General features: G+C 43.6%; 1 protein-coding gene across 1 annotated transcript in view; it reads right to left on the reverse strand.

Moving 5' to 3' along the window:
- Positions 1-11,000, reverse strand: part of stk32a (serine/threonine kinase 32A) — a 42,029-nt gene that overhangs the window by 29,720 nt on the left and 1,309 nt on the right. Inside the window, exons 2-4 of the mRNA XM_035431836.1 lie at positions 10,788-10,970; positions 4,535-4,590; positions 3,981-4,132 (exon numbers count right to left, since the gene is read on the reverse strand). Coding sequence (XP_035287727.1) covers positions 3,981-4,132; positions 4,535-4,590; positions 10,788-10,839 — 260 coding nt within the window. The 5' untranslated portion in view covers positions 10,840-10,970. The remainder of the gene's footprint in view (positions 1-3,980; positions 4,133-4,534; positions 4,591-10,787; positions 10,971-11,000) is intronic.

The following is an 11,000-nucleotide window of genomic DNA, read 5'->3' on the forward strand; positions in this document are numbered from 1 at the left end:
GTCTTTATTCAATCATATGCTACTGACTAAGTGAACTGCCAGACGATAATTAAATACACACACGAGCGTTCCCTTGTTGCGAGCCTATTAAGAAACTTCCTGTCAGTTAGCTTTTTTTCGCTGTTTAGCCTCGAATCAGAATCTAATGCAGGGGTTTTCCAGTCATATCCAGCAAGAGCCGGTGTGGGTGCAGGTTTTCGTTTTGGCCAAACACCATGACACACGATCAAGGTCTTGTTCGAAGAGCAAGAATAGTCGATTAGTTGAATCAGGCGTGGAAGTGCTGGGCTAAGACAAAAACCTGCACCCACACTGGCCATTTTCGGATAAGATCGGACAACCCTGGCCTAATGTATATACTATAGGCCCACGTAACTCCTAAGTGAATTACAGTGATCAGACTAGGTAATGACTTAATACGCAATGTGCCTCAAGCTGGGCTCAGTTGAGCTCACAAAAGTGTTTGACCAGCTGCAGAATTAGGCCTCACACAAACAAAATGGCCCAGGTGAACGCAATATAAAAACGCATGACAAAAAAACTCACAACTGGTGCGCAATGACGGTTTGAGTTTAAAGAGGCTGTTCAAAAATAAAAATAAAAATTTTATCGGGCTCAGTCCGACAGATTTATTTTTCGGACCACCCTAACTTTGCTGAGATCGCCCTAACGCCCCCGGACCCTGAAGACTTCACCGGCAGTAAATAAGACCTCCGCAGAGGCCGAGAAGCCATTACGTGGAGGGAAAAAAGACAAGCAATGCCTCCATCAGCCAATTAGCGAATTGCTTAAAAATTTTCCATTAGACCGTGATGGACCCTCGACAACCAATTTCATTTGGCAGGAATTTCCCTAAAAGGGTAAATAAATAAATAAATAAATAAATAAATAACAGAGTACCAACGGGGGCGGGGGCGGGGGGGGGGGGAGCATTGCATTGCTACCTGGTCATTATCCTGGACCAGATTTTTCATTAGCTCTCTTGGCATGCAGAGTGCCGACTCTTATGTTTTTTGCAATACGTGCAATTTCACGTGCCCCCAAACACGTCCTTCACATCCAACTGAACAATTCCCTTACGGCATTCCACATGCAGATCTCAATACCGGGAGTTTTATTACCCCCACCAGGGCCGGGGGGGGGGGGGGGGGGGGGGGTTAATCGCTGGCAGGGGGCCGAAATTGTTATATTAATCAGATACAAAAATGAATACAAGCTGCCCCCCCCCCAACTATGATTTTTCATTGTTTTTGTTTTTTTCCACCAGGACATACTCTCTTAGTTCACACGAAGTTCTGCACTTTCAGGTTGTCCACACATGAGGTAATGGTTTAAAGCAAGGGGTCCTCAATCTTATCCAGAAAGGGCCGGTGTGGGTGCAGGCTTTCATTCCAGCCAAGCAGTTACACACCTGATTCCACTAATCAAGGTCCTTAGCAAAGACGCTAGTGTTTGATTAGTAGAATCAGGTGTGTCACTGCTTGGCTGGACATACTACTCTGCCACTACTTCCGCTTCAGCAGAACATTCAGCATCATCCGCTTCAGCAGAACATTCAGCACAATCAGCTTCAGCAGAACATTCAGCATAATCAGCTTCAGCAGAACATTCAGCACAATCAGCTTGAGCAGAACATTCAGCACAATCAGCTTCAGCAGAACATTCAGCATAATCAGTTTCAGCAGAACATTCAGCACAATCAGCTTCAGCAGAACATTCAGCACAATCAGCATGAGCAGAACATTCAGCACAATCAGCTTCAGCAGAACATTCAGCATAATCAGTTTCAGCAGAACATTCAGCACAATCAGCTTCAGCAGAACATTCAGCACAATCAGCTTGAGCAGAACATTCAGCACAATCAGCTTCAGCAGAACATTCAGCATCATCAGGTTCAGCAGAACATTCAGCATAATCAGCTTCAGCAGAACATTCAGCATAATCAGCTTCAGCAGAACATTTAGCAGCATCAGCTTCAGCAGAACATTCAGCATAATCAGCTTCAGTCTCCTCTCCATGTCAGCATTTACTGCACATTACAGTCAGCTAGATTAAACCCTCTGTCAAATCAGCATCAGCTGCACACACTGATCAGGAATTATATGACAGCCGACCTGCAAAATGTTCTGTTTGTGATGACGGGGTACTAATGTCGACTCATAACTTATTTCACCTGCCCAGCAGACTTTAGGGAAAGGTGCCCGGACCCATAACGGCTCCTGCTGCAGACAATGCCCTCAAAACGAGTTCCAGAAAGTGGCCTTCAAACACAGCTCTAAGCAGACGGAATAACATCTGATCTTTACTGTGGTAGCATTTGAACAATCGCTGTATTTTTTTTCTTTTTTAAAGAAAAGTCCAGTTGCTATGCCGTGCAGCGCTGGCGACAGACCGCGTCGCGGAACCATCGCGCGGCGGCTCGCGGCCAGCCTTCGCCCCCCCCCCCCCCCCCCCCCCCCCCCCCCTGCGGAACGAGGCCACCAATCTCCTTTTCCGCGATCGCCGACCTTGAGCTCCTCGACTCGGGGTGCGAGCGCCGACCGCCTGACTCCGTGGCGTCAGCTGACCGCAGCACATCTCCCGGGAGCCCGCAGTCCCCAGCGCTGCCAAAACCATTAACGTTAAAGGGGTTTTATCGAATTTCTCTGGCAAACCCCCGCCAGCTACCCCCGTTTGTCTATCTGGTCCGGTCTTTCCCTTGGACCGCTCGGCGCTGGACATTTCTGCTTATTATTCTCTAAAGCGTAATTACTTCACTGGCATCGATTCGGGGCGCCCCGGAAAATGGACTCCGGCCCACGTCGGCCCGGGACGCGAGCTGTTCCTGTTCGTGGGCGCGTGGGATAGTAACAGAGTGACTATGAAGCAAATGAGTTCAGGACAGGCCCGAGAATAGAGTCTTCCTGAGCTTTCCGGGTGTATACAGGTTCACAGCGATATCACTGGCAGTCAGGCGTATTCCGTTGTTTGGCCTTGTCAGACGTGGTTTGTCCTGCTCGAGGATAAAGGAAGCAGGAACATCGGATGAACCGCACTAACCCTTTAAGGGTGTAAGACCACACATTATGTGACTAGAGTGTTCTTAATGGAATTCAGCACATTCCAATGCTGATGTAACAATCAAAAGCAATGGAGTTCTAGAACACTGACAGAATTTTGAAAAAAAAAACACAACAACAACAACAAAAATAAAAACAATCTACTCTTCAAATGGTTAAAGCTGCTTATGGTCTTGCTCAGTGGTTCTGAAACGAGGCCCTGGAACCCCAGTGTGTGCTGGTCTTTGTTACAGCCAATCTCTTGCTTTAATTCAGTTTGCGGAGCACACGTGTTTCAAGTTCTTTCGTAATTTTTTTCCCCTGAAATGTATTAACATGATGCATGTTTGGCTCATTATCGATTGCTTTGCCTCTGAATTCTTCATTATCTTCCAGATGGTTGGTTTTAGTGGCCAGGTGTCCACACTTTCACCAATTAGGAACACATTGATTTACCTCTTTAAGTCTTTAATTTGATCAGTCAAAAAATGTATTTATTCTCTTTTTATGTAATCTTTTGCAATATAGCACAAGAAGCACAATGTCAACATGTGACCTATTCTTGGTGGCATGCCTTTCGGACATGATGTGGCTTAAGAGGGAAAATAGTCTCTCAAAATATGAAAAGAGTGTAATTAAGAAAATGAACATCTGGGATTGTAATTGTGGTTCTTTAAAAATAAAATGTCGCTATGGTATTATGTACTGCATCGCAGCTGCAGTTATTTAATCATGGGTCGCACTGAATAAACATATATTCCCCAAAAAATTGTCTGGATGTCCCATCCAAGGCTAAATGTCTCTCTCTTGTGGATGACAATATTTTCAGTAATTCTTTTCCAGCACATGTAGAAGACACACACACACACAAACACGAACACATAAGGCACACCCACTCGCCATGCAAGCCCACGCAAAGAATCCTGGGAAATACGGACGCACCAGAAGTTGACTAAGAAGGGGTGCTCCAGGTTCTGCATGATCTGCATCTCCTTGAAGACGTTGCGGACCTCGTTCCGTTCCACGCACTTCATCTTGTTCATGTACTTCATGGCGTACATCTTCTTGGTGTCTCTCTTCTGCACAATGCACACCTGTGGAAAAGATCATTGCGTTAGTGTCACCAGCAGAAGGGAATTGGGACAGGAATCGGGTAGCTAGTCACCAGTTAGGAGAGGGCATGTTTAACCCTTTGAAGACCTGGTTTTTTTAGAATGTTTTTTTCCCCCTCAAAATTCTAAGTTTGTATTCTAGAACTCTACTGCTATCAATTTACCAGTGGTGATTGTTAGATCAGCATTAGAATGCTGAGTTACGAACACTCTAATCGTGTATTTGTGACCTCACACATTAAAGGGTTAATAAACGGCGCAAAATCTCACTGAGAATACTCTAGTCATCTTGTGAGTACATCATTTCTGTCCTGCATTTCTGAAGAAAATCGAAAATCGCTGTTTTTGTATTTGTTACTGTAGGCAAATGGAAAACAAACTCACCTTTCCAAAACTACCCTTCCCAATGGCCCGAAGGATCTGGAAGTGGTCAAAGTTCACTGTGGACAGACAGAGACAGTCGTTATTTGCAACATAATGTTGAATGCTGGCAAGCATTTTAATTTTCAGCACAACAACAGTCCATTTCCATTTGGCTTCATTTCAACTGATATAAATTGTTTTATAGTTTCATATCTCACCCTTTTTTGATTTATTATTATTTGTTTTTAACGGCCTATTTTTGAATCACTAAGACAAATGGATGCCCTGTTCATATTTTTTCCAAACCTCACAAGCTTTGTAACATAGGTTCTCTCACTGTTACTGTTGTGGCCAATGTTCTGGTCAAAAAAAACATGAGAAAAAACTAAAATGGCTCTCAGGATGAAAAAAACAAAAAACAAACTGAAACAGCAAATATAACCAATGACATGCTTGCATTATCATACGGCTTGAGGCTACTCCCTCAGTTACAAAACTGACGTGAACCCTATGGACCCAAGGAGTCACTGATGCATCCTGCTTCCTGCCAATCATCCCTCAAGCCCTGGCCGACCGTACAACTAAGTACACACTGCCCCAACAAGATACCGCTAAAACCCATCTGATGCTAAATATATGTTAAATATGACATATCATTCCACCTCAGGGCTGCTCAACTCCAGGTCCTGCAGGCCTCAAGTGTCTACAGGTACTGGCTCCAACCTTGCAGAACACCACCTGGTTTCAGTATTTTCTTTACCGCCTTGGTTCGGGATGCAGGCTCATTAGTGAAATCTGGTGGTGTAGTGCATGGTCGGAGCAAACTCCTGCAGATGTCGTGGCCTGCACGACCTGGAGTTGAGTAGGCCTGCTGTACCTGACCCGCCTCGAGCAGCAGGTACAGTGAACCCCTCGGGCTCATTAAATTAATGAGGCGAACTGTGAATGAAATGTGTGGATCCTTCTCGCTGATCGTCTCCTCAGCAGGAATTGTGGGATAGCCTCACCCGTTGACTGATGGGCTGTCAGTCAAACGGCAGCCTCACATCAATCTGGCAGGCCACACGGGCATGAGCACTCTGTGAAACTTGTTTATTTATACCTCTGAAATTTTCCACATGTCTTCTCATCATTAGTGATATTGGTTTGTAAAAATGTTAAATAAATGCTTAATAAATTGTTTTTAACTACTTTATATAGCATAGCAGAACATATATACATTGTTGAAGTTGTCCAACAAGAATAATTGTGATTATTGTGATTATTAAGGAGGCCAGGGTGACCAGATGGAAAGAAAATGTGAAATCTTGTGAGGAAGTCCTCTCTCTGGAAACCTTGATTACCACGTTCGGAAATACATAGCAATATTAAAATAAAACTCAATGGTGCATTTTAATTTGTTAGAATGCAAATTCGTGCCATATTAATTCAGTTATATTGCTTCGTCCACTGCTTTGTGTTTTATTGTTCATTAATTTGTTTTATTTGTTCCAAGGCCTTCAACTGTTTCCCGATAAAGGTTCCCATTCCAGTCAAAGACATCATTCTGTTGGCAGATGACTTGTAGTTTTTATAGTAGCAGCCTAGCTAATATATTCCCTGTTTTACAAGAGTTCAAGCTTTGCCATGGGATTACTCTAACTGATTACTGAGGTTTGGCCCAGCAGTAGGTTTACCTTTAAAATCATTTTACCACATTCAGAAGTTTAGCCCTGGTGCAAATTCCAGCTGGTTTGAAGCTGGTCAAGCTGGAAACAAGATGGCTGACATAGAAAACCATGCTGGCAAGACCCTGTCCAACCGGTGGACCAGCTCGGCACAGGTAGCGAACCATCGCCAAAATGGACGGTGTCCAGCTGGAGCAGAAGCTGGTTCCAGCGTGATTCCACCTTAGGCTGGTAGACGGAATCTCCACCAGGGAGAGCAGGGCCCTGGCAGCCAGTGAACTACAAACGGGGGAGGCAGAGAACTTGAACTTTCTAATTATTGATTGATAAACCATTATTCAACTCGGAGGCTCAACACAGACGCTCATTTTCTCTAGCAGGGATTGCAGGATTGTGAGGGATTAAGAACCAGTCAGCTGCAAAGGAGACATTCAAGTGCGCCAGACTGAGAGAGACAGTACCTTTCAGTGAGCTTCGGGAGCGCCAGTGACCTCAGTTTAGCATCCCATCTAAAAGACAAGTACTACAGATTTCCTGACTCAGTGGATCACGCATCATTAACTAATTTATTGTGTACAACGTAGGAGCATTGCCTTTGTTATAAATGTTATAAATATCTTTGGTTGCAACTACAATTTTGTCACTTGAAGAACACAGATCTGCTGCACTGCATGTTGATATATCATGTATAAAAGGATTTAGGGGTTAATGGCTATTCTTTATTTCATACTGACCTCCACTTTGCATTTTATTGGCTTCTACGTACAGTTTGTTGTATTCTGTATTACTGTATCTGCTAAAACTATCCAGGCTGCTGACCTTGTGAATGGTGCTACAAGGCTAAAGTTTCTGATGAACAAGAATGGCTTTATTCCAACAAACAGAAAAAGAAGGTGAATTCTGAACGAATTCAATGCGAACCTGCCTTTATAACCAGAGGCAATGCAGTGTTGCGTGTCCCCGGTGAAAGTGATGAAAACATATGGCCAATTACATATTCTGTTTCCACCGAGCACATTTCCATAATGCCATAATCATTTTTTTCCCCCACTTGATGCGGGCAGAAGATAAACTTCATACTACAGGTCATTTGCACTGAATCCCAGAACGAATCAACTTCGGGGAAATAAAATGGGAGCTTTATACATTAAAATAAATTATCATTACTATTATAATTATTATTTATTTATATGAAATAAATAAATCCCACTGGAAAAGCTTTGGGCATTTTGACGATCTCGCAGGAGTATTTTGTGATGCGTTTGCATGTTGACTGACAGAATGACGGATCCGCCCCCACACCCATGCCCCCCCAACCACGGCCTTTTATCCGCCACATCTCGAAAATAAATCCATCTCAAATTGGAGCGCGGCTCTCCAGCACCGTTTGCGGGCGGGAAATACGTGGGGACTGAAGGTTATTCGCCTTCAGCTGTTATTTTCCTCGCATTAAAGTCTCTCGTTTCCCGCGGCGACGAGCAGCAGCTGCCGTTTACTGCGCGGACCTCCCGCGCGCGACCAGGCCGCCACGACCTCGGCACCCCCGCGGAGAGGGGACGAATCCGATGTGACAAGTAATGATATGCTCTGTTAGCCGTTCGCCAGACTCACTTCCTCCGCGGCTATTTATGTGACTGTTTACCCGTCCCTCTTGCTGGGGAGGAAGAATGAAATATCACGGCTTTGTTGTGTGCTGTTTGCGTATTGGTTCAATCTATTTTGCCTGTCGCCTCCGCTCAAGTTTCCAAGAGTACCGGAAGAGCCCTTAGATCAGCAGTAACCGACCCTTGTTCCTGAGGATCTACTATCCTCTAGGTTTTCATTTTGACACACCTGACTCGACTAATTAGCAACTCAACAACATCTCGAACCGTTCAATGAGGAGTGCTTTGTTGGGGTTGGAATGAAAACCATACAGGATGGTAGACCTCCAGTAACAGGGCTGGTTATCACTGCCTTAGATGCTGATTCAAGTAGGCTACAATCTGTTTGTTTATTTATTTATTTATTTATTTATTTATTTATTTATACTGTTGTCATGTTCGATTAATTCACAGTGGGAATGAGATGGTGATCACAATCATATTGGGACGCAGTGCTGTGAGGAGATTAGAGAGTAAAGGCAACAACCAGCAGGTTATAGGTTCAAACCCCTGAGAGACAGCATCCTTGCAATCCTCGAGAAAGGTTCGCAACCTGAATTCCCTCGGCATGCAGCAAGATGTTCAGTGCTAACTGAACTCTAACAGAGTACATATGAGTCCAATTGGGAACATATGTACTCTGTACACTGAACAGCATGTAGTATTCATGAAAAAGTCAGTGAGAAACATTAAGCTTTGTAATTTAAACAGCATAATGCATCTGTAAAAAAAAAAAAAAAGATTACAAAAATAACACCCCCCCCACCCCTCGTCAGCAATTACTGGGGAGTCACCCGGTCGCTATGCGGACTGAAACCAGACCCGTGGTCATCGCCATCCAAATGTTGATAAAGCAGGATCAGCTAACGGACACACACTCAGGGGACACAAAGCTTGGGAGAACTCCAGCAATTCCAAAAATACACATGAGGGCCTTTCCACCGGTGAAATAAGAGTGACCACACAGCACTGAAACACCATCTCCAGCATCAGTATAAGACTCCGTTCAATGGTCTGTATTCACTGTCCTGAATTCACTTGTGAGCCAACCGGTCTTGAGTGGCCGCTTTTTGCTTCTGGTCTGGAATACTAATCACTGGTAAGGCTTGTTTAACCCGTAATTGTTATCAAAATACCCCAAATCCACATTTACTTTTATATGGATCATGCTGGTTCAGACAGCAGGCTCCGTTTGATTGAAGGCCCATATTACCCTGTTGTGAGTAGTGGTTTTTCCTCACACATACTTTTTTTTTCTTCTGCTTTAAAGGGATGTGTTTAATTGCCCGCCCCCACCCTCTCTGTCTGCTACAACAGTCAGCCCAATCGATGCAGTAAACTGTCCGTCAATGGCCATCTAATCACCGGGCTCATCAACCCTAACACCTGCTGTCGTTCTGTGAAGGCAGCCCATTGTGATTAAAAAGGTGTTACTTCTCCACCACATCTGCGCCGACAATGTAAAAGTCTGTCGCGATTAAATTTACCCACGGTCTTCGTGGGGCACGGGTAAAGTAAAGTAACCCGCAAACAAAACATTTAATACCTGGATGTGTCGTCGCGATACTGAGCTCAACCTGAACAGCCTCAGCAGGCTTTCCAGATATTTACATGGACAAGATGTACATTCAGTCAACCACTGTCAAAGCGTGACAACTGAGTAATCAAATATAGTCATGTGTGTTGGACGCTTGCTTCTGATAGGTGGAAAACAGCCTGCTACCACCACAGACATCTAGCAAAGACATTATATGTGTCAAAGATACTGAGACTCCACTGTGCCTCTCAGAGGCTAGGGCGGTGAAACTTCAGAGACATTACGTATCTCTTTTGAAGTCTTGGCAAGAAATGAAAAAATCAAAATGACAGATCGTTCATTAAAAAGCAGATGTAATGGCTTTCAAAAAGAAAAACATCCAAAAGCAGTCTAATAGCTAAGAGATCTCATAAATCTTTCACAAACAGATTTATTTAAAAAAAATACACCCACTGCAGGTTAAACTGAGTTCACTGCATCACTTTAGCCAACGACATTTTGGGCTGTGCATTTATTACTTAAATAGAGGTGTGTTGAGGTGGAGTGGGTTGGGTTCTGAGCTTGTAACCAGAAAGTATCATGTTCATTACATTGTATTTTTTTTGGCTGACACTTTCATCCAAAGCAATGTACAATAAGTTTATACCGAAGTTCATTGGAACAAATACAGAACACGGGTCCAATAAGGTACAATTCTCATTGAGTATCAGCTATCCATAGCCATGAACATCAAGTCTAGTTCACGCAGTAAACATTGGCTCAGTCGGTAAAGTTTTGGAAAGTCAAGCTAGAAGTGAGGCATGATTACAAGAGGTATGGTGAAGACCTACAACATCAAGATGATAGTACAAGTGCAACACAAAAGTGCTAAATAAAGAGTACATGAGTAACATGTTCAAATTGAACACCACAGTCTGTGTACACTCAGCACATGTACAGTATACTTGACACGAATTGGATTCACAAGATAACTGACAGATAGACTATGTATATATATATATATAGGACGGAGTGTAGCACAGTGGGTAAGGAACTAGACTTGTAACCGAAAGGTCGCAGGTTCGATTCCCGGGTAAGGACACTGCCGTTGTACCCTTGAGCAAGGTACTTAACCTGCATTGCTTCAGCATATATCCAGCTGTATAAATGGATACAATGTAAAAATGCTTTATAAAAGTTGTGTAAGTCGCTCTGGATAAGAGCGTCTGCTAAATGCCTGTAATGTAATGTAATATATGCAAAATAAGATGAATAAATTACCCATTATAAGAATGTGATACATAGTTTTGAATAGGTCTGCATTAGCTGTCCATGAAAGCAGCATAACTAGCAAACAGTTTTTCAAACAATGTGCAAACAATAATGACAAAACTATACACTGCTATGCCAATCCATGTCTAAAATTCGTAAAATTGAGAGTGTCTTACCGTCTTCATTGTCCGTGGCGACAGGTGTTTTGCTGGACTGTCCGAGACCCATGTCTTTACTGTGCAGGTGATTCTTCAGTTCAGCACGGAAATCATCTCATAAAATGCAGAGACATAATCGAGGAAATGGTTCATCACACAGCCTACGGCTCCACTGACGTCTTACGTTACATGCAGCACAACCTGTGCGAATGCAAAAAAAAAAATGTTTCC

Source organism: Anguilla anguilla, chromosome 9 (assembly GCF_013347855.1).
Source record: "Anguilla anguilla isolate fAngAng1 chromosome 9, fAngAng1.pri, whole genome shotgun sequence".
Taxonomy (NCBI): Eukaryota; Metazoa; Chordata; class Actinopteri; order Anguilliformes; family Anguillidae; genus Anguilla; species Anguilla anguilla.